Source organism: Eublepharis macularius, chromosome 6, assembly GCF_028583425.1.
Source record: "Eublepharis macularius isolate TG4126 chromosome 6, MPM_Emac_v1.0, whole genome shotgun sequence".
Taxonomy (NCBI): domain Eukaryota; kingdom Metazoa; phylum Chordata; class Lepidosauria; order Squamata; family Eublepharidae; genus Eublepharis; species Eublepharis macularius.
In genome coordinates, this window is record NC_072795.1 from 110,321,102 (window position 1) to 110,348,443 (window position 27,342).

Sequence of the window (27,342 nt, forward strand, 5' to 3'; positions counted from 1 at the left end):
TGTCAATTTCAGCTTCCTCACCAAAGTCACTGATAAACCATTTCTAACTTAGAGAGAGCTGCAAATGATAAGTTCAAATTAGAGGACCATCAGTTCTAGAACTTTCCCCCTCACCTCTTGTGGAAGATGTCGACAACAGCCATCTCATTGTGTACATCTGTCAGAATACATCAGTATTACAGTTCAGATGTCAATGAACTGCACTGCTCACATACCAAACGGGCGGGACTAAAGCGAATTGGTGTTTTTCCTTTCAGGGGCAGGATAGCCTCCTGTCTGTTACAGTTACCCAAAAGAAATTTGGCCCATTCTCCTTACCACTATTTTTAAAGAACGGTGCTTCAAATCATACCGCATTTCATTTTTCATAACTGATGTCAGGTATTTTGTAGTTCAATTTGGGTACTTAGTACATCCTAAGAAGTACATGAATAAAGGTACGTTGGAGCTCAAAATAAAAAATTGTAAAGTGTCAGAAACTGGGCACAAGTTGAAGTAAATGCTGTTATTTTGGTGGGTGGTTGTCATGTTAATTGTAGTTAAGTTGTTAACAGAGCCACGTTTTTTGCTTTAAAAGGTAGCCCACTGACAGTACTGGTGGAAATGCTTGTAGAAGTTTCTCCTTCTCTGCAGAAGGATCCAAATAGCACTAATTGCTTTGGGAACTTCCAGTAGAATATAAGTGTCCATAAACAAATTTCCTAATGGGAATTTGAAATGAGAGGAGGAACTTGATGGCTCATGTTGTCTTCATGTTTTATCACAGAGCCAATGCAGAAGCATCATCATCAGTGAAACATGACATACGAGCAGAACCTGGCGAGAAGGTAAAGAACAGAGAAGAAGCGGTGAATGAAGAGTGTGACGACAGGAGTGCCGTAGAGTCAAGCAGTGAGGATGCTCCAGCAGAAGGGAAGAAGAAGAAGCGTTCTGGATTCCGGGACCGTAAAGTATATATCTTGGTTGCCTTTGTTAATCTGCAGCAGTTTAAATGGTGAAAGGACATATATACTTGGGTCGCTGAAACAGGTTTAAAAGTTTAAGCTGTGTACATTCTTCTGAGATCCTGTCCATTCTCAAGGCCCTGTTAGGGCAGATATGAATAGAAAACTATATCCTGTTGTAGATGTTCTGTGACAGTGAAAACAACTGAAGACATAATAGAAAACAATGGTGGAGTCCAAAAGATGGCTTGAGATTTGGTGGCATATTGATCCATCCACCTTTCCTTGCAGCTTATAATTTATTTAACTAAAACACAATATGATCCATGAAACCCATTTTTTAAAAAAACCCACAAAATCCCTGTATCTCAGTTCCCCAATACTCTCACAAATCAAACAGCCTAACAGTGCCATACAAACAGTTCAATGGAGACCCCCCCCCCTTACACACACATGTCCTTGTGGAGCTTCATTAATAATAAAGCTGGAGCCTTTGTGGTGGAATGAGCTCTGATGGGTGCCAAGTTAGTAACCTTGCAGGGTGGAAACCGTCCAAAGGTAGTGATCAAACAAGCGTAATTTTAAAATATGCAGGGGGTGCTCCTGTCAGACAGCTTCAACCGTAACTGCTGTGCCACATTCTCAACCAGTTGAACATTAACCAACCTGCTTTTTCAAACAGCAAAGCTGGATCCATAAGTACCATCAGGTTCTTAACCTAATTTGCAAAAGCTGTCTCCCCTCCATCCAGAAGAGGGGAGTGTTTGACTTGAGGAGTAGTGGATTCTCCTGTCATACCACGTACTTGAAACTACTCTTAGGTTCAATGAGTCCTGCCATGTTGGTGGGTGGGTGTGATGTGCTGCTGATTGAGGAGCACACATTGAAAGCTGTTTTGCGCATACACAATTAATTGTGTGGTTCTTTGGGATCCTAGCCAGCAAGTGTGCAGTTGCTGAGGCAGAGAAGCTTCTTGACTGTCCTGGCAATCTACATACACTAATCTATGTAGACTAATTTATATGCAGAACAATCTATGGTAAACTGTTTTATGGTTGTATTAAAAAGGCAGGTGTGGGCAGATGCGTTCTGCTTAAGCTTTAGGGCTTAGAAGCCAGTCTTGTCTTGGTACTGTTAAAGAAGGCAATTACAAACAGCCTAGTAAATCAAGGCGGACATGCAAGCCATGCTGGAGAAAGAATTGGTATAAAAGGAAGCTAGAATATAATAGTTCTTTGTCAAATCCTTGAGCTGTGCTTGTATTTGGAGAGTTCAGAAACAGGCTATTTGTTTGCAAAACAGTGCTTAAGCTACATAGGTAGAGCTAAAGAATGGAAAAGTGATTCAGAGAATGCACTTGTGGCTAAAGGTCTTGATGATGAATAAAGTGAAATGTCAATGTTATTAGAACTACTTTTTTTCAAATAAGTGTGTCTATCCCATGCAAGGACTCTTCTGCAGTGCCTAAGAAAAACATGGCTTTTCTTTTGTATGGGTACTAGTTGGAGAATCCCCCTGTTTTTATTGTATTTTGGTATATGCTCTGCAGTACTTGGGACTATTTGCTTCTGTTTCACTTATATGTGGCCACTACAGGTGGCTTGTTACACATTTTTCTTTGATCTTACTGTGTTTTCTAGGAACATGTAGTAAAATGATAATTATTCGTAACCCAATCTGGCTCTACCCTGTTCTTTGGTCGGAATTGGAAGAACTGTGACTTTTGTAATATTAGAAAACATTTGAATCTGTTGGTTGTTGTGGTGCCTGGCTGTTTGGCTTGGAGGAAGGTTAGTGAGGAGAAAGCCCCTAGAGAGGTGTGATCACAGGTAGCTGCATTGGCTGAAAGCAAAGACCAAGTCATGCCATACCTTTTGTTACTACCAAGCCAACATGACACAAATCAGACTGCAAACTTTCCAGTTCTTGTTCTTCAGAACTGGACTTTTTTTAAAAAGGGGAGTAGGAAAAAAGTTGTAACAGGCCAAGGCTTTATATGAAAAGACTGAGCAGGTGTTCATATTTAGAATGATGCTGGTGGCAGGTGTTACTGTTGGCCTTCTGGGAAAAAGCAAAACCAAAGAATCATCTTAATAAAAATAGCCAGCAGTTGATCAAATGCTTTAACACCAGACAGAACACAATCTTTTAAAAAGTGGGTGACAGAGCCAGAACATGGTAGTCACTGCATTAACAATACTGGAGATTAATTTTAATTGGTACACAAGGTATAAAGTGTCACTGGAAGCCAAACTGGGTAATATTACCTTGTGTTGTTGGGAAATCCCTTAAGTTTGTTCCTTTCCAAAGATCGTTTTCTTCCAGTTGACAAATCCCTCCAACATCTGGATTTAGATTTTCTCAAAGTAGAAGGAGATTGCAGGTAGCTGCATTGGTTCAAACTCAAGTCTCAAGATGAAAACAATGTAATAACTTTTTTTTTAACAAACCAAAATGATACAAAACCATGTACACTGTGTTGTGTTACCATGGTTGGTCCTAATAAAAGGATTTTGTTACATGGCTTGGGCGGGGGGGGGGGGCTTTTGCTTTGTCCAATCAGCAGAGTTACACAGGTGCTGTCAAGGAAGAGGATTATAATGATAAGTCTGTCTTTCCAAAGTGTTACTTATACCAATCACCAGCTTGTGGGATGGGCTTTAACTTGGTAAGCTCTTCTTCTTGCTGTGCCTGCTGCAGATACAATGGAAAATGTTTTTCATACATATGTTGGCATATAGGCAAGCTGTGCTGCAGAAAAAAAACTTTGATAGTCAAAGCTCCCGGATTCGGTTTCGTTTTCTCGGCCGTGTCGGACGCTCCTCTCCACAGGTCCGGGAGGAAGCGCCCGAGCAGCCTGACCGGGCGGCTGACCTGCAAAGGTTAGCCCCCAAGACTCCCAGTGAGGGTGTCAGGGTCCGGAGCGCGATGGGAAGAACCCCCCCGAAATCGATGGGGGGGGTAAATTGCCCGTTTGCTCCCATGGAGGCCGGCAGACTTGCGCAGCACTTCGTGTGCTGCCGGGCCATGGAGAACGGCAAAAAGCAGATCTAAGGTGAAAACCTGTAAGTAGCGAATCCCTTCTGTTACTACAAGTGTATGCAAAGGATTGGTGGGATTTGAAGCTAAGAAGGCTCGGATTTCTTCCCCCTCACTGAGTTTCAAAACTTGGCTGGTGGATTCCCCCCCTAAGATGGCGACGAAAAAGCAGAGCCCCGCTATGGGCAAATCTATCTCGGCTGCTTTGCAGGGGAAAGGAGAGTCTCTGGAAGAGCTAGTAAAGCGGTCTGTCGTCGAAGCAATAAAGCCCTTTGTTGACAAGTTAAACGAAACTGATCAAAGGGTTGGCTTAATTGAGAGTGAAGTGAAAACCATTAAGGAAGCAGCGGGGGGTGTGTGTGGAAAAGTCTGCTCGGGAAAACGCAGCACTCATGAGGGCATCAAATAAAGACTTAAAGCTGTTGGAGAACCAACTGATCGGGTTGCAAGTGGACCGTGCGCAGACAATATTGCGGATCCAGAATGTGAAGGAGGAGGAAAATGGGAATTTAAAGGATTTGGTGTCGGAACTTTTGGCGATACCCGCGAAGGCAACTAAAGAAGAGTTAAAAAGCGCCATTTTGGAAGTCCGTCGGGCTTCTTCAAAATATGCAACGAAGCGTCAGCTGCCGTGCGAGATTATTATAGACTTTTCACATAAAAGAAGATCCGGGACACCATCCTATATAATTCATACAATGCAGACTTGGACTTTCTGGGCAATAAGGTTAAGATATTGAAGGACGTTCCATTTTTAGCTCGGAAAAGAAGATTTAAATATAAAAGGTTTGCAGCTCTTCTGAGGAAACGTGAAATAAAGTACAAATGGTTATTTCCGGAAGGTATTTGGTTTAGCTACAAAGATCAACCTCACAAGATAACATCAGAAGATCAGCTAAGGGACTTTGTGTGTAAACATCAAGATTTTCAGCAACAAGAAGAGGATTTCAAGCCTGAAGGGGGAGGGGAGGAGGGAACGAGCACAGTGACTGTAGCTGTTCAGAGAGAATTGCGACCGAGACCCAGAGGGGGGAAGAAGACCTAATCCTGATTGTAGTTTGTATTTTATAAGATCTACCAATCTAACAGCATTTTACGAAGTTCTAATGTTAAATAATTGCAGTATGAAGGGAATGCATTACTTGTAGATGTAGTGTTTGTGTTGTTATGTGTTGTTTCTTCCCCTTCTCCCTGTCCCTATTTTTTCCCTTTTGTAGGACTAGTAATTAAAAAAATAAAAAAAAACTTGCAAAAAAAAAGATAGTCAAAGCTCCCTTCATCAGTTGCCAACAAGACCACCCAGCTAGGGAGACAGGCAGTCAGCCACATATAAAGCAATCAGGTGTGCATTCCAGTGAGAGTCTGTTTTTTTAAACTGAAGTAACACATGAGTGAAGGAAATCTTTCCCTCTTTAACCCTGTTTTAATTGAAAAGTCTAAATAGGAAGTATGTAAATCTCTTAGAAGTGCATTTGATTAGCCCGAAACTAAATATGCTGAGGAAATTAAACCGTATCAAACCTTTACAGAGAGTCTCTAGGTTTAGTCAAACCTGTGTGCTTTATCCCTTGGTCTTGTCCTAGCTACAGAATTGTATCAATACTGCCCTCATTTTTTTCTCTTAAAGATTAAAAAAAGTAAAGACACGTGTGCACGCTCATGCATGCACAATGTAACACCTAAACATATAAAAGAAAATAAGAAGTGGGTCCAGTGTTGCAAGCTAGGTGGATCGTACCCTTACTGATCTCAGTGATTAAAATTTAGCACTGCCTTAATAGCCATTCTATCCAAGTCTGGATTTAGGGAGTTTAATCTGTATCTTATATTTTATTTTGATATTTTGTTATCTCTTTTTATCCTCTGTTTTGTTATCTCTTGTTATCCTCTGTTTAATCCTACAATCAAATATTACTCTGGGTTGAGATAAAAACAAAGCTGAAATGATGTATTATTGCAAGCTGTTTTCACTTCTTGGAACCTTATGCTGGATAAATTACTGATTGTACGTTAACCTTTCCAAAACTCCTGAGAGAACTCTTAACACAGAAGACAAGGGAGGTAAATATCCCAAACTCAGGGTAGGTCCCTTGAAGATTGGCAAAGCAGCTAGGGGGTGATCTGTATTTTGGTCCCCTCTATTTTAGCCTTGCTGTTCTGACAGCGTGGCCAAGGATTTATTTGCATTCAAGTAACAGTTAGGAGTGTGCACCCCAAAAAATTCAGTTTATCCAGGTCCAGGTTTCAGGGAAGCTAATAAAATTCGGTACCTCTGAAATTCAGGTAAAATTCTCTAATCCAGTTTGGCAAAATTACAGAACTCTGAATTTATTCGACCATTATTCCTTATGGGGAAAACTCTCCATAGGGCTGGGTATAGGTGTAAACTATGTATATGTCACTGGGCCCCAGTTCTTTTATCATCATAATCCTCTTCCTTGACAGGACCTGTATAACTCTGCTGATTAGCCAAAGCAAAAGCCTATGATGTTACTGGGACCCGGTTCTTTTAAGAACCTGATATAGCAATGCCACTGGCCCAGCCCCAGCCCTCCCCCCTGGGAAATTGGAAAGTCTACGCCCTTGGGGCTGAGGGTGGGCATTTTTCAAGCGCAAACCATCAAATTTGCAAGGAACCTACTCCTGACTGTGTGCTAAAGACACCCAAAATTTCAGGAAAATTGGACCCTGGGGTTCCCAACCACTCTCCATTGTTTCTTATGGTGAGAAAAAATTCCAGGCTGGCTCTCAGTCAAAAACACAGAAGGAAAAGGCAGCTGCTGGCCAAAGGCACAGTCCCAAATGCAAGCTCAACACTGAAAAAGACCAACAAAACCAAACTGAAGCAAGGGAGTGGAATCCCTCCAGAACCAAAGTGAAGCAAGGGGACCAGCATCAAACCAGAGATTCATGTCAAACCAGCAGATTCCACACAAACCAGACTGAAACAACAGACACTGTTGCAAGCCCAAAAGAAGCCAGGCAGAACCCAGGGGGCATGGAGAACACCACAGAACAGAATCAAGCATGTGCCCCCATAATCAGCAGCACAGCTCCAGAACCACCAAACACAAGGCAATGGCAAGCAAACACAGTTGTAACTTAGTATAAGATGTTTCTTCTGGGCCTCAAAAAGTGAGAAGGAGGGGTGATTTGGGGAAATTTAGGTAGTCTCTGCAGTCTGCTCTCTGCAGCCTACACTGCCACTCTCCGTGGCTCAGAGGAGCCTTGAGACAGAGCTGCAGTTGCACTATCCCTTTATCTCTGGCCATCCTGTTCCCTTCCACCCCTGCAATGAAGAAAGTTAACATTACACACAAGAACAGACAGCAAACAACGAACACTTAACAAGTTAACATGATAAAGCAAAGTATCCCCAACACCAATTAATTAAAAGTAATTAATAACTTAGCTTGAAGCTTAGAAAACTGCTCCTTCCCCAACCCAACCCAAGGCCATCCAACACCTTCCCCCCAAAACAAGAGGAAAAAGAGACTTAAAGGAGTTGAGAACCAGATGAAGTAGGTGGTCCTCCTCAGGCAGGCAGCAAGACCAGGCAGCAGATCAGGTAAATAAATTCAGGAATCCAAGGCATAGCATACACATAGGGCCAAACTACAAGTGACGAATGACACAGGTTGGACACTTGTCAGCTTCCCTCAAGTTTTGATGGGAAATGTAGGCAGCTTGGCGGAATGTTGGACAAGTGACAGTTGAAAAGTCCATTGGACAGCAGTTGGAGAGCCAAGCTGCAAGACCAGGATGCCTACATTTCCCATCAAAACTTGAGGGAAGCTGACAAGTTTCCAACCTATGTCATTCGTCACTTGTAGCTTGGCCCTAAGATCCCTAAGGTTATTTCAGATACCATCTTTAAGCAGAGCAAGCTAGAGCAGCCGGTAACTACAGTCTCTCACAATCTCAGATCCAAACAAAATGGAGTCTGCTCTTTGCTAAGCCTCCTTCTTTAACTACTTATAGGCAGTTTGAAAAAGGCTCTTTCCTATTCAAGAGTCCCCATTGACTTGACAAGGAGCATTTCTGCACCGATTGGCCATGTACTCCCCTTCCGTACCTCACTTCCTCCTGCCTCACTTCCCGCTCTTCTTCACGTTCTGCTGATAGAAAGCCTCATAAAGCCCGGGAAGGAGCCAGCCAACAGGCTGAAACTGTGGTTGCCAGATTCATCTGTCTGCCTTGATTCAGCTTCCTGGATCTGATCCGGGATTCTCTGATCTGATCCAGCACAGCTGGATTTTGCTACATCAACATAAATCTGGCTATAAAAGCTGGATCAGAAATCTGTATCACACACCCCTGGTAATAGTTGCACACTAGAGTGCTCCTGAAAGGAGCGGACTATACAGACCCTCTAGTGTACTTTATATGTATAATAACGGTTCTTTTTGTGACATAATTATGAAAATGCCTGATGTTCCTCAGCCAGATTAGACAGTTTCAGATGTGGAGACAAGATCTGTTCTGATTTCTTACAGTCACTTGTAAAATGACTCTGTGTGTGTGTGTGTGTGTGTGTGTGTGTGTGTGTGTGTGTGTGTGTGTTTTATGTGCCGTCAAGTTGCCTCCAACCTATGGCGACCCTATGAATGAAAGACCTCCAAAATGTCCTATCATTAACAGACTTGCTCAGATCTCGCAATCTCGGGACATAGCTTCTTTTATTGAGTCCAGCCATCTCGTTTTAGGTCTTCCTCTTTTCTTACTGCCTTCTACTTTTCCTAGCATTATTTAGTATTCCAGAGAATCTTGTCTTCTCATGAAGACAGAATTCTCTGGAAAATGTACCAAATCAAATTGTTTCAGAAGGAAAATTCATCTCTCTTCAAATGTACAGCAAGGTAAGAAAGTATTCTTCTTTCAGCGCCAGTGGACAAAGGTTTTTCTGCTGTGTGTGTGTGTGTGTGTGTGTGTGTATGTGTGTGTGTATGATGTGCTGTCTAGGTGCAACTGACTTTAGTTGACCCCATAGGATTTTCCAGGCAAGAGATGAATACAGAGAGAATGCCATTGCCTGCTTCTGTATAGCAACTCTGGACTTCCTTGGTGGTCCCCCATCCAAATACTAACCAGGACCGACCCTGCTTAGTTTCTGGATCTGATGAGATCAGGCTACCCGCGGCCATCCAGGTATCAACATGCATATTATTATTTGCTATAAAGTCCTGAAAGAAAAGGTTTTGAAACTTGTCTTGTGTGATATTCCATAGTCCAGATTACTCCCAACTCTGTAGTTTAGTTCTGACACTGTTCTCTGATTTGTCCAGTTCTGTTTTTGTGTTTGTCAGAGTTGGGCCTGGTGAATCCTCAGTGGAGGATACTGTGGTGGCCAGTCCTACAGAAGTTGAAACACTGACATACGCTCCCATCAGGAGCAATGATGTCAGGCAGCATTTCAAGGAAATGCAGCCAGCCATGGCTGCTGGGCGAAAAACCCAGTAGCCCATGAGCAGAGGTCAAGGTCAAAGAGGAGGAGTGCTAAGGAACCCACCTCCAGAACCCTCAGAGCAGAAAGCTCCGATGGAAGCTCAGCTTAGATGCCACAGGGAATGGCTGACAGCCCGAGGCCTGGAGGACAGGCGCAAGGCAAAAGAAGACCAAGCTCCATAGAGGGCTGTACTATAAATGTTCAAAGTTTAATGGTGATTCTCAAAAGTTTATAACAGGAAGGTATTTTACCCAGGCTTCAGCAACACTCTTAATCTATTACATAAGTGTGTATTAAACATCTAGTAGAATTAGTTGTTTTTAAGCAGCAGCTGCACTCAAGCTACAGAGAGCTTCAGCTCCTGAAACTGCCATGTCAGCTTTTGTGATCCATGGTAAATTAGGGGTGGGAGTGGGGGTGGGGGTGGATAAGTGTTTCACTGCTCACTTCCTTTTTCTCTGACCTTAAACTGCAGCTTATTAGGAATGCAGCAGTTAGGAAGCTGACATAAGCTAAAACTTCAGGTTGTTTTGCTCTACTGCGATGTGCGTTGAATGGAGATCTTTTGAAACGTACTATTGATGAGAGGAAGTCTTCTGATGATCTGTTTGAATATCTTCCCCACCCTCTTCCCATAAAACATTCAAACACCAACCACCCTGCCCCTTTAATAAATGCTTATAAGGTAATGGTGCAAACTAAGATGTGATAGAGATTAAAAGTGCAGTTGTGTTCAGTGGTGGTTGGGAGATGATTAATTAAGAGCTGACACCTCTTTAAGTATCTGGTTCAAATTTCCCATGAGTCACAAACTTGCTGGGGAAGTCCCCCCCTCCATCTGAAATATGAGGGTAATAATGCTGAGCTACCTTTATAGGGTTTGTTGTAAGAATGGCAACATCTGCTGGTATAAATGCTAAGTTAATACCTGTTAAGCCTGTACCAAATATATAGGGTTAAACATTGTGCTTCTGAGTTACACTGATGTGTGTGTATGGAGGGGGCTAAGCATGATAATTCTCCTAGACACTGGAGTTATGGATCACGTATATCCACGACCCCAGCAATAAGTTCATGCCTTTATTTGCTTATATGTAAATAAAGTAAAGCCATTTGCTCTAGTGAGGAAAAGTAAAATACCATACTTAAGTACTTTGTGGCAGAACTGGCAAAACTTTTCCCCGCTTGCCCCAAACCGGTGAGTAATCGACCCACTAACAGGGATTCTTTGTGGGGTATATATGCACAATGCATCCTTGATCAGACTACTCAGGTGTGACACATCTCCAGAGTCCTAGGAATACAGAGATCCTCCCTCCACATATACCCTGCCTGTCATAATTATGGACTTTAGCTAGTAGTTAAAGAAAATACCTTACTGGGACTGTTAAATTGATGTATTCTGAACTGTCTTATAGTAATTAGCATCTTTTGGAGCTTCCAGAGACTATAATGATGGTAAATGACTACAAAGAAAACTGGAGCATTGAAATCCCAGTGGAGTATAGAAATCCCAGTATGCAGAAGAGATGATATTTAATAGTAGTAGAAGTAATTTTCCTTTCTGTACATGGTAAACATATTGATTGATTGCGTTTTGAAAAGCTGTATATGGAATGTCTGTCAAAACAACACTGATTGGCTTGGGGGGAATTTCACTTTGCATATTTCTTTCAGGTGATGGAGTATGAAAACCGAATCCGAGCCTACTCCACTCCAGACAAAATCTTCCGATATTTTGCTACTTTGAAAGTCATAAATGAGCATGGAGAGTCAGAAGTCTTTATGACTCCACAAGATTTTGTGCGTTCTATAACTCCAAATGAGAAACAACCAGAAAGTAAGTAATTTTTGTAAACACTTTGCACACACAAGTCTCTTGTACCAAAGGCAATTATTTGTTGTTGTTTTCTGTCTAAAAGCTTAGATTGACCCACTAAATTTACTTGTTAAATATTGCATGCTTGAGAAAATGATGCTGCCTTATACGGAGTCAGGCCATTTGTCAGCCAAGGTCAGTGTTGTCTACACGGACTGTCAGAAGCTCTTCCGCTGAGCCATACCCCACCTATTTATTGGAGTGGCGGCTAACAAACTGATCTTGTTTGCATATGCGATAACTTTTAAATTAGAAATGGTGAATAGGTCACTGGAAAGATTTAAATTCACATAAGCTTTTGAAATACTTTAAGTGTGAGAACTGTAATTGTTGTAAAGGCATTTGACTTTACGATACATGCAAGTCCAGTTTGTTAGATTGATTATATAACCAAAAACCTCGTACAACTGAGATGAAGATAAGTGATAGCTGATCTACTGCAGTTCGTTACGATGCTGCCAAATGAGAATGCATTCTATCCTGTCAGTCTGATTCAACATATATATGTGTTATTGTTTTCCAAAAATCTCAACACCTTGAAGTGTCAGCTGACAGAGTTTTATCAATGATGATATACATTTTAAAATTCTATTTTGTTTATTAATAGCCATCTCTACCCCCAGGGAGCTGTTGGGTAAGAAATAAAAGCAATAAAGCCCTGGCATTATAAATAATGGCTAGACCCGCCCCCCCCCCCCCCAGCCCTCCTTAGCCGAGAATACTTACCGGCAACTTCAACAAAAAAAATTCTTGCAGCGCTTCCAGAAGATGTTTAAGCTTTGGCCTTTGTTTTTCTTGGGGGAAAGGTACCTAATAACTATGAGATGGCCTGTCTGCCCAACCTTGATGTCCCCACCTGCTTTTCAAAATCATAATAGCTGAGTTGCTCATACAGCTGAAAATAGCATAACTTGTAAAGAGAGACAGGTGCCACCTTATAGAATCCTTGGCAGTTGGCAAACAGCAGCCGTAAATATGTTCCCTGTTCTGAAAGGAAGCTTTTGCAGCAGGAGAGTTTTCCTTGCCAGCCCTCTCTTGCCTTGTTGGAAAGGCTGTGGCATCAAATTTGTCACTTAGCATCCGAGCGCAGGCTGCTACTTGATCTGGGCCTTTATTAGAAATGAAGGTTGCAATTAATCATTAGTACAAGATGTATAATGGGCTTCACAGTTCTTGCATGGTCCTGCTAAGTACCCTGTAAAGAAGGTTAGAGAGAGAGAGAGAAGCTGACTTGACCTTGAGAAATTGGTCTGAGCTGGGTTTTGAATCTCGGCCTCCTGTAGCCTAAACATTTTTTTTTCAACACTGGTCCTTCATAGGATTCATCCTTATGTTAAATTGTGTGTGCAAGTATTCTAGCCTGGGGGCTAACAGATTGACCTGTGAAGTAAGGAGACCCCATTTCCCGTCTCCTTCAATGTGGTCTTAAGCAAGCCACCCTCACCTACCCTCAGCCCTTCCCTCTGCAGTGACCTGGCTTACAACAATGCTTATTTGTTTGCAGGGTTTTTTTACCCTGCTTTTCTGCCCTCACAGGGCCACCAAGGCGGCTCTCAAATTTAAAACATGCAGATTAAAACAACTTAACGTCTATCAAAAACAACACATGAATGCATAATGAAAATAATTTAAAACCAGAATTTAAAATAAATACTAAAGATTAAAAACAACAGTTAGAACATTGGGGAGAGAGGAAAGTCGTGGAAAACAAAAAAGTCATATCACAAAGAGATACGATTTTTGAACGCTATAAAACTGCTGCCGTGGTTCCCTTTTGTAGCAAGGGAAGGGGGAGCCCCCTGAATGCATGCAGCCTTTGTGTGCCATGGCATCCTGTGACGGGAGAAGAGCAGAGAACAGGCCTTGCCACTGTTAGGACCGAAATATGCATTCCATTTAGTTACATGATCATTTTCAGACACACACACCTCTTTTTCCCCCAAGCAGTGTCTGCTGAGACTTCTTTTTCAAGAAGCAAAACATGGCAGGAACAGGGGATTTAACACTTTGCTGACCCACCATTTTCCCACTGCAAAATGCCTGCCCAAGTGGTTTTTACCATCTCTGGTGATTAAATACAGACACTGTGCTGTTGACTAACAGAAAATCCAACCCATCAAGGACTTCAAGAGATCTCCTTGCACGCAAGAGCTCTCATTGCACAGACGAATGAGTGTAAATGAATTTACAGTGAGCTCAGTCTCTCTCAATCAAATCTGTCATCTTCCTTTGCTGGTTTAACTGCTTTGATTCCGTTAATTTTTTAAGGGTGACAGCTCATGTTAAGTTGTCTTTTATTGGTTTGTATAGTGTGCCTATAAGTATGAATAACTACTTCATAAATTAAAAGCATCAGCAGTAGCACAGATACCCCCTGCAAAAAATCTGGGATAAGGACTGAGCATGCTTTTAATACTCTACAAAAGGTATAGAATGTTGAAGGAAGTTGATAGTCTATCCAGAAAAGCAAGGTGGGGGTCTAGAAGAGGGGAAATTGGTCCGCTTGAGTTGAGTTGTACACACACACGCTGGCATTCCCACACAGTAGAGGGAAAAGATGGTAAAAATTCTTTTATCCTGTGCTGTAGTGTTAGACTCTTGAGATTCAAGATCAGGTTAACATCCCTAGAGCTCAGTAATCTTTTGGGAGTCATGGGAGAAAGAATTCTCAATTTGTTTATGACCCTCTGAGCCTGTGATTCCTCCCAGTCCTCCAGTTTATTTCTATTGTTTGCTTGGGTCCATCCACCACTGTAGTCAAAATAACTTGAATTTTATTGGCATTAGGTTTCACCTAAGCCTGAAAATAGCTGAGTGTGGATGTAAGGCCCTGTGAAAAGTGAGTAAGGTGGATGGCTATGCAGATGTAGATCATATGGGCTAGACGGTTCAGCATTTCTTTATGTCTCGTCTGCGTTGAAATGAGAGTTCATACTCTGTTGCTATTTCTCCCTTCTCTGAAGGTGGAGAGTCTTGGTTTGCATTCCATGTATCTGGGGAAGGCTAGCTTGTACTCAGCTTAGGCAGGTGAGATGGTGTTCTCTTCTTCCCTGCATTTCAGCAAGTAGCTGCTCGTTTCCTTGAAAGGTAGCTTTGAGGATGTTTAACCCACTGCTTCAACGGCTGCCTTCAGAGTATTCATGTGGCTTTTACATGCTGTGGTGGAGCAGCCGTAATAAAAACATAGTACAGCTATAATAACAAACGAATTCCTACCTACAGACAGGGTTCAGTGTACGAGAAGTAAAGGGCTTATGTGTATGAGTGTTCTGCTCATAATTTTAATTGTGGTTTAGCTTACAGCTAAGTCCTGAGTTATGACTGGAAATCTTTCTCTTTTATAAACAGAGATAAAAATGTACATTTATGGTGGATTTTAGTCACTAATCTCTGCAAATTTATGATGTTTGCCAAGATAATCATTAAACAAAAATTAAAATGCTTTAATGTGCCCATTCGCTGCAAAAAAAATAAACTTAGAAGTATTCTGTGGGTGTTTTAAAACTAGTTAATAGACTTGTATAAAGAGAAGAAAGATCTTTGGGACTCTTCAGACCATACATTGTTGTGTACCTGAACATGTGAAAGTAACAGTAAGCATTTGTCAACCTTATGTATCTGTTGCATACAAGGTCTGCCTGTGAGGAACCACTACACTGTATCTGAAAGAGGATGCTCTAGGTCATGAAAGCTTAGGCTGATATAAATTTTTGTTAAACTTTAAGGTGCCACTAAACTCACCAAAGTTTGTATTGTCTGTGGCTCCCAATTACATGTATACTTAGTGGCATAAGCATGTTTCTTATATAACATGTGAAATGACCCTCAATTCTGATCAGTTATGGAGAAGAAAAAGGGATTTTTTTAAATTTACAAAATGTATATCCTACCTTTTTGCTCTTATAAGGCAGCTAACAAATTAAAGTGTACATAACAAAATCAAATGTTTAAAACCATTAAAACCAACCAAAAGAACAACACCTCATTAAAATAATTTAAACCACAATTAAGTACATATTAAGACAAAAAAACCCAATTAAAACATTGGGCAGGAAGGAGGAATCACTGAGGGAATGCCAGATGAAACAACAAAGTCTTCACTTGATGGTAGATGGCAATAGAAGGGACAGACAAATCTCCCTGGGGAGAGATCTCCAGAGTTTTGTTGCCACAACCAAGAAGGCCCTCTTCTAGGTTGTCACCTGCCTAATCTCAGAAGATGGGTTCACCTGAAGCAGGGCTTCCAAAGATGATCTTAGTGGTCAGGTAGGATCATAATGGAGTAGGCAATCCTTCCAGTATGTTGGTCCCATGTTGTGCCCGGGAACAAATTTGACGCCTATGTAGATGGGCTAAAACTCAAGTAATATGTTTCTTATAGCACACTCTGGTGAACATTTTGGCTGCAGCGTTCTGTACCAACTGTAGCTTCTGGACAGTCTTCAATGGCAGCCCCATGTATAGTTCATTGCAGTAATCTAATCTGTACGTAACTTGAGCATGCATCCCAGCAGCCTTTCTGCCCAGGAAAGGCCACAGCTAGCTAACCAGTCAAAGTGGTAAACGGCACTCCTGGCCACATCCATCATCTGCTCATCCTTCTTCTTTTGGAACACTAGGAATTGTCACAGCTAGAGTTAGGCTGTTAGGTACTATTTGTTAGCATTTATATGGCACTTTAGAATGTTCAAAGTGCTTTATATACATTATCTAGTTGATTGAAACTTACTGAGTCATTCGGGAGTCACATGTGGGTCTTCTGAGCACTGTTCTTCAATGTGGCACCTACCCTGTGTTTCAGGAAAGTGTGGTGGGCATGTTTTCCCTACCTTGAAACAGCCACTGTAGAGGAATAGGTAAGCTGCAAGCCTCCTTGAGGTGCAGGCCTTGTGCCAGGGATGAAAGTAAATGTGGCAGTCGGCATAGAAGAATCTTTATGGGAAATAAAGATCTGTGGGAGGCTCTTCATTTTTAGTAAATATTGGTTTGTCATTGTTCTTCTGAGCAGTTCCACATTGGGTCTATGCATACACAGGCCAGGCATGGAGCGATTTTTCTAGCTTTTAAAATCTGTAAGATGGTGCTCAGCCTCTACTGCACATGTGCAGAGGTTTTCCCTCTGAAAACACAGATTGTGAGGCAGAGTGCCCCACTTCCTTCAGTTCTTCTTTTGCCGCCAACAAGAAAGGTTCTTCCTAGCTTCTTCATTGTCCATCTTCTGTGAGTCCCACATGGGACTGTGCATGTGCAGGTCTGCCAATTGGTCTTCAATCTCCATTAGGCAATGTTACCATATGACTAACCTTCTGTGCCCCCTGGAGGTATGGGCTCACTCCACAAGATCACTCCCACCTCCAGGTAAGAAGCTTGTGAGTCTCCCTTGTGGGACTGCACAGAAGACAGACAATGAAAACAGAGTTTCACTTACCGTAACTGCTGTTCATTGACGTCTTCAGTGCAGGCACACATATCCTCCCTCCTACCCTTCTGTGTTCTTCATTACTTACCTGTGTGGAACCGGCAGCTCAGGAGAACTGGAGGGTTGGGGACACTGCCTCCCAGTGCCGTTTCAGTGAGAAGGCTCGCTCATGCGCACTGGGAGGCGAGTGCCCCCTAGTGGACTTAGCTAGAAAAATCTACCAATTGGCAGGCCTGCGCATGCGCAGTCCCATGTCTGCCTGCCCAGAAGACGTCAATGAACAGCAGTTACAATAAGTGCAACTCTGTTTTCTCCTTCTTCTCCTACTCTTCTCTGTTCTGGGATCCTTTTTTGCTTCATTATGTCTCATTATTCAGTAAGTCTACACAATGCAAAAAGAAGATGCCTGACACTGATGAACATGATCTTTGTCTTCTCTGTCAATGTGTGGGGGTATAGGCACTGCCAAAGGTTCATGCCAAAAACCAGAAGTGACAGAGCTTCTCTGCTTAAAGTGGCACTATGGGAGAAAGTACTCTCTGGCTTAGACAAACTGGCAGTAAAGTCATCTGCTGCGAAAGAGCCACCAGCCCACACTGAACCATCTCCTTCTGTTCCGAGGACCAGATCTTCTCCCAAGCCTGCTCCTCAAGGACACAAATCTTTGTTCTGACTAACTAGTGTTGGATCAGACACTTCTGTGTTCTGTTTGGATAGATTGTGTCCCTTTGCTCCAATATGGGACTCTGTCATCAAGGACTCTTGGGTCCTATCTATAGTTAGACAAGGTTATTGATTGTGTTTTTCTGAGTTTCCACCATTGCCTATACCTCCTTCCAGTTTGGGACCCTGCTCCCCTGCACTCAAGGAAGCCATTACAGGTTTATTGGCTAAAGGAGCCATTCAAAGAGTTCAGTCTGATTCTTCCCTTTATGTGTTTTATTCTAGGTATTTCCTGGTAGAAAAGAAGGATGGTGGGATCAGGTGGGTCAGCAAAGTGTTAAATCCCCTCTTCTTGCCATGTTTTGCTTCTTGAAAAAGAACTGCCACCAACTGCCTTGTTTCTTCTATTAAAGTACACCTGGCTACTATTTCAGCCTTTCATGAGAAGGTTGATGGCAAGACAGTTTTCTTCCATTACATTTCTAAACAATTTCTTAATGGTATCTTCAATACTTTTTTATCGAGAACTCCACCAGTCCCTCAATAGAGCCTTCCTTTAGTTCTTTCTCAACTCATGTTACCACCACCCTTTGAACCGATGGGCTGCTGCCCACTCTTCCTATTATCTTGGAAAGTAGCACTCCTAGTTGCCATTTCTTCAACCAGACATCGGGTGGGGGAAATCACAGCCCTTCAGGTTGACCTTCCCTTTATTCAGTTTTTTTCTGGAGAAAGTCATATTACATACCAGCCTTGAATTCCTTCCCAAGGTGGTGTCAAAATTTCACTGACAGCAGAGGGTTACTCTACCTGTGTTTTTTGCAATCCTACTTCCAATGCAGAACATACCCTACGTACATTGGATGTAAAAAGAGCTTTATTGTACTATTTACATAGAACAAAAGATATTCATAAATCCAGATAACTTTTTGTGTGTTATTTTGGACGTCGCAAGGGATTCTCAACTTCTTCCCAGACTTTATCAAGATGGATAGTAGCAGCCATTAAACTCTGTTGCAACGGGGCTGGGGTCCTATGCCCTTTGCTGATCAGAGCACTCTCAACTAGGGCACAAGCTTCAGCAGCAGCATTCCTGCAAGGAGTTCCTCTTCGAGACATCCTGCAAGTTGCCATGTGATCCTTGGCTGACTCCTTTATCAAGCATTATTCCATCAACATGAATGCCAGAAGAGAGTCAGCTGTATGCCAGTCACCGTTTGGCTGATCCACTCACAACCTCCTTGTTGGGAATCTTACAAGTGTCATTCTCTTCTGTCATGAAAGGGTTAATCTGTTTGTGTTTAGCTAAGCATAATGAGTTAGCATGAGACCAGTTAGAAGTCGAGTAACTGTTCCCGCCAGGGCAAAGGGGAGTTGCATGCCTAACGAACAAATCTAGGATTGATTATTGGCTGACCAGGTTTATTGGGGGCAATTAACATTCTTTCCTTTGTCCAGGACGCCATTGCCCACTATTCTGTTGCACAGTTACCTCCAGCATGTAAGGATGTAGAAGCTAGTTAGCTCTTCTTTATTTTATCACTAATGTAACCTTTATTATCTTATCCTTTATGTAGTAAACATTATTTTAGAAGCTGAACACACGTGTCTCTGTGATTCTTTATCTGCTGTGCAATGCTCTCCTCTGCTAATCATTATCATAATCATAATTAAATCATAACCCAACACTCCTCCATTGGTGATTAGCTTGCTATACTTCCAGTGTGGGACTGCACAGAAGAACGACAATGAAAACAGTGTTGCACTTACCTGTGACTATTTTGTTCATCGTGTGTCCTCTGTGCAGGCACACATTTCCTCCCTCCTGCCCCTCTGTGAGCGCAAATTTTTGCCTGTATCTTTTGTTACTCTGGTGGCTCAGGAGAACTGAGGAAAGTGGGGGCACTCTGCCTAACAACCAAAACCTCTGCATATGCTCATTAGAGGCTGAGCGCCCCCTTACAGATTTTAAGAGCTAGAAAAATCTCTTCTGAGTGTGCCTGGTCTGAGCATGCACAGTCCCAATGTGTGCTTATACAGAAGACGCTCGACAAACAGCAGTTACAAGTAAGTGCAACCCTGTTTTGTTAGCAACCTGGGTTACTATCTGATGAGTTTTTAGTAACCTTCTGACAGAATCTTATTGCCCAGCAGTTTCTCTTTTTTACGTTTTGATATCATCTGAGGCATTTCTGAGGAGTAGCTCAGATATTCCACAGCAGTTTTTTTTCCTGTTGTAAAGAAGATGAAAGTATCTCGTAATTCATTTCAGTGGAAATTTCAGACTGATACATTTATTTAGTATGCTATATGTGCATGTTTTAAAGACTATGTTTTTGGCAGAAGTAGGTTTTGTGAAAAATGTTCTTAAGAACCTTCTTGACAGGCTATGTGCAATTCCTCACTTCCATAGCATTTCTCAAGGTACAAAGCAATTTATGATACTTTATCATGTATTATTCTAAAAGCCTTGTCAGGTAGGTTGGCTTGGATCTTGTCAGATCCAAGCCAACAGTAGCCAGGCAAATTTATTTAATAAGGTTTTGAGGAGGCTTTTTGTCAGAATATAAACTCACTTGCACATGTGTAAAGGCTGTTGTGCCCTTTAACATAGAGCATAGGGTGAGTCAGCTATTTCTCTGACAGTTCACACCTGATCAATTAAGCTGGGATTGCGGCATGATTGCATCAGCCGTGTGCTGGTTGGCTGACTCCAACTCACCCTATAGGCTAGTGGACACTTAAAAGTCCAGCCAAAGGTTTGTGCATGGCTGATCTGCTCAGCTTGGTGCCTGGTGCAAACCTTTGTCGCTTTCTACAAAATCTTGGATAACTCTGGTAACTGACCTAAGGACTGGACTCTGGTTTTTGCTCTCTCTGTATGTATGCTGAGCACTTTTGCACCTGTAATATATGGACTTGTATAATACACCATCTGCACTTTATCACAACGTCTTGGCTCCAGTGTTTTTGTTGTTGGGCAAGGTGGGTCACTTGGCAGCACTAATTACAGACGGTTATTCTGTCACTTTTGTGTACATACAAGGATTACCTTGCCAGTGTGATGTTTTCCAAGTATTCACAAATGGGCATGAAGATGGTGGTCTTCCTTTGTTGTGGTTATTCATACTGCCTCTGTATAGGGACATTCCATTTCTGTAAACCAAGAGATAGTAATACCTAGGGCTTTTTTTCTGGGAAAAGAGGTGGTGGAACTCAGTGATGGAACTCAGGGCTGCATAATGATGTTACTTTGGGTCAGCTGGAACAAGGGAGGAGGTTTTTAACGTTTAAATTGCCCTTGGTGAAAATGGTCACATAGCTGGTGGCCCCACCCCCTGATCTCAAGACAGAGGGGAGTTTAGATTGCCCTCTGCACCAGCTGGCACGGAGGGCAATCTAACTCCCCTCTGTCTGGAGATCAGGGGGCGGGGCCACCAGCCGTGTGACCATTTTCAAGAGGTGCCGGAACTCCATTCCACTTGGTTCCTGCTGAAAAAAAGCCCTGGTAATACCTACAATACATAATTACAGAGGAGGGCGGTCCAACCACACTTAAGTGATTTCAAGCCTCGTTGGTTTCTCTGGAAGATATTTAAACATCTGCTTAATTTTCCCATTGATCTTGGAGTGAATTAAAAATGTGCTCTTATCTTTTGGCAAGCAGAGAAAAAATGTGCTGGTGATAGTTCTTCAATGCAAGACTCATAATTTCAGTATACTGTTTGACAATCTTATAATTTCTCAGTCTGTGAAACTGATGACAGAGGAATTTTTATCACCTAACTTAGGAGAGTCTAAAAGATTCTGAGCTGATTAATAACTCCATTTTCTGCGCCATGACCATTATGAAGTTTTGGGTATATAGGAAGCCTTTAATCACTTTCACTCATAAACAGGTGGTAGCAATATATTCTCTGTCTTTCTGATCAAGGGCTGCTATTCCCTTTTCCCTGCCTCCATTTTAATTTGTTCACCTTTGCTAGTCTGAGTAATATAGTGATGATGTAGTAGTTGTTTAAAGTCTTTTGCATGTGCATAGAACATAGCTGTAGGTAGTATTCAGAGTTAGTTTAATCCTTCTGAGCTTATTCCCCTGAACAAAATTGTATACCTTTTTGGGGTTTTGACCAGCACCTTAGACTAATGTCAGAGCTTTGAATGATAATGTATTAAACACAAATGGTATAATATTCATCTTGGCAGTAGCTGCACTGTCCAAAGAAGACCATGTTAGATTTTCACATCCCTTTAAGCTCTTTATTTTTTTTAATAACTGGCTCCTAATTGAACATAAATCGCTGCTTAAGATTTACTGATAGTCCCAAATATTCCATTGCACATTCAAGTCATGCTGTTCAAAGTTTTCCTGTTTAATTTTTGCTTCTGTTCCTAATTAAGGTTCCATCCTAGTAAATTCATCCTTATTAATTTTGTATCTAGAAATATGACTCTTCTGTACTGTTCTGAGATGTTCTCTAGTGATTCATCTGGTGATGCTCGGCTATCTTTTGCTCTCTGCACATTTGAAGCATAAATTCACTGGCTGCATTTCTGTGTGACAGAAACAAATGGAACCACTTATAACATATTGTGAAAGTTGTCTAAGCATGCATTGGGACTTCACAGCAGTGTTGGAAGATGTTGCTATTTGCACGTCCCTTCCCCTTGTTTATTTATACTGAGTGATATATTTGGCTATACTAGAAACAGTTGGGAATACAATTTGTCTTTGGCCTTGCTTAACCCATTTTGTTCTGTTTGATTCATTATATAGACTTACTGTGAAAGGTATCTCAGATTCTGGATTCCTGAGTTGATACCTTCTTATTCCAGACCCACTTTTGATTGCCATTTTTGTTTCTTTATTATAAGGTCACATACCTTTTGTATCTGCATAGTCAGGAGACTATAAAAAGCAATCGCTTCCAATTCATAGAAAATGTGTGTTGCTGAACAGTCCAGAATAATTCATTGTAAGCAGTCTACCAACGGCATACCCTTTTTTTAAAGTAACGCAGGGAGGGATGGCTAGAAATTATTCTGCAAGGTAGCATAGAAAAATACTGATATGGCTTGTGTTTTAGACTTTCTGAAGCAGAGTGTTGCAGTCGGTCATCCCATGCTAACTGCTTCGTTTTTCAGAGATTGAGAGGAGGCTTTATTATCCAGGTCTGTAAATATTTCATAAGTTATCAAATAAACTGTTGTGGTTCCCCTGGCTTTATCTGTTTGAAACAATGCTTTTAAAATCGGTCTGATGAAAAAATAAAAATCAAATACTGCATCAATGTGTGTTTTTGTTTCTTTCAGACCTCGGCCTTGATCAGTTTGTGGTGAAACGCTATGATGGGAAGGTGAGCTTACTAAACCTGGGCTGTTCTAAATGATACTCTGTAGCAACAAGAAAAGTTGAACACGGCCAGAACAGTTTTTTGTTTTTCCTCGGACTCACTAAAATAAGTGTATCCAATCTTAGAAGGCTCAAAAAAGTTGCTCCATGCTTGACATATGTATTACTGAAACTGAAGAAGCAACATCATACTTGAAAATAATATAGATCTCTTTCCATCACTCGTAGGGCAACTTTACACATTGCATGTTTTCAGCTTCCAAATGTGAAATTGTAACAGAGTTAATGCTAGTAGTTCTCCGTCATAAGTGGATACATATTTTTCCCCGTTTTCTGAAATAGTTTCAGTGTAGGAAAAATGCTGTATGTGAGACATCCCATCTTCCATGTGATTTCAAAGGGGAAAATGCTCTCTTTGTCATTTTAACTGGTTTCTCTCCGGATACCGATAACCTACTTTACTTCCATCCTTCTTTCACAATTGAATTTGTTCAGGCGTCTACTAGAAAGCTATGTGAGAAGGACATGCAGAATTCCTAGTAGTGTTTTCTGCCTTGTCCTCTTAAGCAGTAGTTAAATAACATTTACAAGCCAAAGAACATTTGTCTGTTGATTTGTTTTCCTCCTGCATCTTTATTGGCTGGCCTTTAATTTTTAACTAAACTATAATGTTACTGCTAGGCCTCGAGAACAAAGTATGAATCCTGTCTTCTGTTTCCTGAGCATGCTGGATTAAAACCAAGCGATGAGACTTTAGCTTCTATATGTATGACTTAACTTTAGGGAGATAGTTTTACACCATTCAGAAAGCAGTTCCTCTGACAAAGTTTGGGTGGTGGTGGTTAGTCCTCCCTACTGTCTGTCTTCAGTGGTTTCATACGGCAAGTCAGTCATGTGGTAAATGCACTTTATGTTATACTTGTTGTATTGTCCAGTCTACCCTGTCATCACATAAAGAAGCATGTCTGAAACCATCCAGATAATTTGTTTTTGTGATGCAGAATGTTTCCAGATCTTTTTTGATGATCTTTTCATGAGCTGCTCATTGTGGCAAGGTTCTTTACATTTTTATCATTCTGCTCTGCTGTTGACTAAACAGGGGGAAAAATCAAACTGTCAGGGACCTAACCTGAAAGAGATCTCATTGCATGGATACAAGAATATATTTGCCGTACAAGAATGTACAGTGAATTTTGTACCTTTTCTTGTACAGCCTTTCTCAATCAGATCTGTCATTTAAAGGTTTCTTGTCTTTCGCTCATTTTACTTGTTGTCTTCTGTAAATTGTACATGTCTCTTTTTAGAGTGATTTCTCATGCTGCCTTTTGTGTTTCAGTATAGAAAACCTGAATCCAAAATTTATATGCCCTTGCATTAGTTCTGAAGGATGCATATGTGCAGGGCTTTTTTTCTGGGAAAAGAGGTGGTGGAACTCAGTAGGTTGCCCTCAGAGAAAATGGTCACATGGCTGGTGGCCCCGCCCCCTGATCTCCAGACAGAGGGGAGTTGAGATTGCCCTCCGCGCCACTGAGCGGTGCGGAGGGCAATCTAAACTTCCCTCTGTCTGGAGATCAGGGGGCGGGGCCACCAGCCATGTGACCATTTTCAAGAGGTTCCGGAACCCCATTCCCCCGTGTTCCCCCTGAAAAAAAGCCCTGCATACGTGTATGTATGAGTTGCTGCTTTGCCCTTAAAATGTAAATTGACTGAGAAAAGGACACGGTGGGACATCCTGCTTCTGTGCACCTTAAAGGATTGGATTCGGTGATCTGTCAGCAGAAGGTGCTGACAATTGCAGACCTTTCCTCTCCCTTCTTAGCAGTCCTTTCCCATCCCTGGGAAAGTTGATGTGGGAGTCAGAGGACCCATGCGGACTAATAGCCATACAAGTCTGGGGGGCTGCAGTATGGAGAGGTGAGGGGATGAAATGGCTCTTCCTGCCTCTCCCATCACTGGAGCAGTGCTGATAGAAGAGCAAGAAGAGCTGGTTTTTGCCTCCACCCCTCTCCTCAGTACTGCTCCCTACTTGCTTGGTCCTTAGTCTGCTTGGGTCATTTTTCCAGGGTCTGAAGGAGATGCTGTAGGGAGGGGAATGCAGAAAAGTTCCACAGTCCTTGCACCCATGGATGGGTACATCTAACCCATTATTTACACACACAGCAGTGCCCTTTTCAGTACATTTGAAGATCAAGTGTTAACTAGTCCAATGTGCTCCACATAGAGGAGGATTCTGACAGCTGCTTGTTTATTAACCTGGGATTAGTCATTCATTCATAAATGCAGTGGCGAATGAGTTTATGATTCTGTCCCAATGCCAGTATTGCCCGTCAGGGAAGACTCTTCCCTTGTAAATTGAAGAAAATGGGTTGCTAAAAGTCTTTGTATTCTAGCACTGAACCCACACATCATTGGTATTACCCCATTGTAAGGAGTTTCTAGATTTTCCTTTCTGCTCAGAAACCAAGGGAGAGCATGATTACAATGGTGCAATATCTTATATGCCATGTGTTTTGGGGGGACGGGGACGGGAGGTTTAAAGGGAAGAGACCCACCCTTTCTTACGGTGATTCCTTTATGACCATGAACAGGTTACTTTTGGCCATCGGCCTGCCCTTGTCAAAGCTTTCTGGCATGACCATTTTGTTGCTGTACAGTGAAAATTGTTTTTGTATGGTAATTACTAACTTTAATTTTTTTACATGTCGGCAGGTAATTCCTAAATGTCACTGATTTCCCCCCATGTCCCTCCCTTATACCTTAATTTTGAAGTGTGTGTTAGCTTCATTTTCCTGAGACACTGATTTTGTTCCGTGATTTCTTTTTATGATGCAATATTGTTAATTCTTTAATTTGTTCCTGTAACCAAACCTTTTTTGTTCCTGTAACCAAACCTTTGCTCATTTTCTTCCCTTTCTTCCTAACCTTTCCCCCTCTCATCAGGATTTTTGGCAGGTACTGACTTTGTCAGCATGTGCTTCATTCAACCAATTTGTGCTTCAAATCCCATGTGCACCTTCTTTGAAAAGGGACAGTCTATATTTATCATCTTCCCCATTACCTTAAAAAAAAATTGGTTTTCTTCATTAGAAATAAAAAAGCTTTATTTAAAAATATATGGAAACAGAAAACAATTTTAAAAAACCAGTAATGAGAATTTAGTTTTTCACTCACAGAACATCGTAAGCAGCTAGATCTAATTACTCTTTTCTGTTTTTTGAGCTGTCTTTGCTTCAGAGTCTTAATTTTTGTGTAAACATGTCTTAAAATTGATGTAGTACTAGGGTTGCCAGGTCTCCTGTTATGGCAGCAACTCTCTCTTCCTGCCATCGTGTAGAACAGTGGCAGAAGAAAAGTAAACAAAAAAATCGCCATCAAGCTGATGGTGTAAAGTCACTTCCAGGTGAAAAACTGAAGTATCATCAGTCCATCACCAGTGGCACCCCCATATCCCCACCTTGCTCCTGCTGGTTGCCAGGTCATGCCTGGAAACCTTACGTAATATTTAAAAGGTTCCTTTCCTTTTCCTTTCAAGCTCCTTTGATCCAATGATCTTGAGCAGTGGATAGGGAGTCTGTATTTCTTTAAGGAAAAATATGGTGGAGAGATACTTCACCATGACCAGCATAGTTCTTGAGTCTCTGTCCACCAGCAGATAGGGAACTATATTTTCTTTTAATATAGTAGGAGGTAATTTAGTTAAAATTGGAGCAATCCATAATTTGTGATAAAAGTTATAATGAGGACATTCCAATATCATATGGGACAGGGTATTAACCTTTTCCAAATCACATTGGCAAATTACAGTATCTCCCATGTAGGACTTCTGAGGGGGCAGTGTTCAGGTATGCGAGCATGAATGCTCTATAGCAGGGGTGGGCAATTGTTTTGGCTCGGGGGCCACTTTGTGGGAGTGGAGGTTAGCGGAGGGCCACACCTTTTAAAATGATTGCATTCATTAGTTAACTTTGCATTTCAGAAAAGGTATAAATTGTATCATAAAAATCAATAAATATAAATTAAATAAAATAGTGGTAGTTTTATTCAATTTATTTATTGTGCTAATTTCATATCATCTATATCTCAGTTCAAGGCGGATTTTTCTGACTGTCTTGGCGGGCCACAAAAAACTCTGTAGCGGGCCGCATGTGGCCCGCGAGCCGCCATTTGCCCACCCCTGCTCTATAGTATTGAAGAACTGTTAGATATAGACTGGAAAGTGGAAAGATACCAAAGAACTGGGTGGAACGTATGCTCCAAGCTTGTATAACTGAGCCGGAGTAGTCTAGATATTTTATACATTTCTTGATAGTATAGATTCACTTTCCCCAAGTCTTAATACATTGTCCTTTGCTAGGCCAAAGCTAGATAGTTTATTGTCTATTTCTTGCATCCAACGAGAGTAGAGTTGATCTTGGTTTAGCTCATAAAGCAAACCACCCCTCTTTGTGGAGAGAAATACCTCTAGCCTATGTTTGAATGCATCCAGCCATGCTTTGGCTTCAATAGAGCCCTGGCCCAATTCTAATCATAGAGCTATCCCAGCTATACATTTTGGGGTTCCTGTTATGCATCGTAGAAAGTGGCAAAGTGGATGATCTA

The 27,342-nt window shown here is 41.6% G+C and overlaps 1 protein-coding gene across 1 annotated transcript in view; it reads left to right on the plus strand.

The window, feature by feature from the left end:
• Positions 1–27,342, plus strand: part of MICU1 (mitochondrial calcium uptake 1) — a 171,185-nt gene that overhangs the window by 46,614 nt on the left and 97,229 nt on the right. Inside the window, exons 3-5 of the mRNA XM_054983650.1 lie at positions 767–950; positions 11,107–11,269; positions 22,704–22,747. Of these exons, the coding sequence (XP_054839625.1) occupies positions 767–950; positions 11,107–11,269; positions 22,704–22,747 (391 nt within the window). The remainder of the gene's footprint in view (positions 1–766; positions 951–11,106; positions 11,270–22,703; positions 22,748–27,342) is intronic.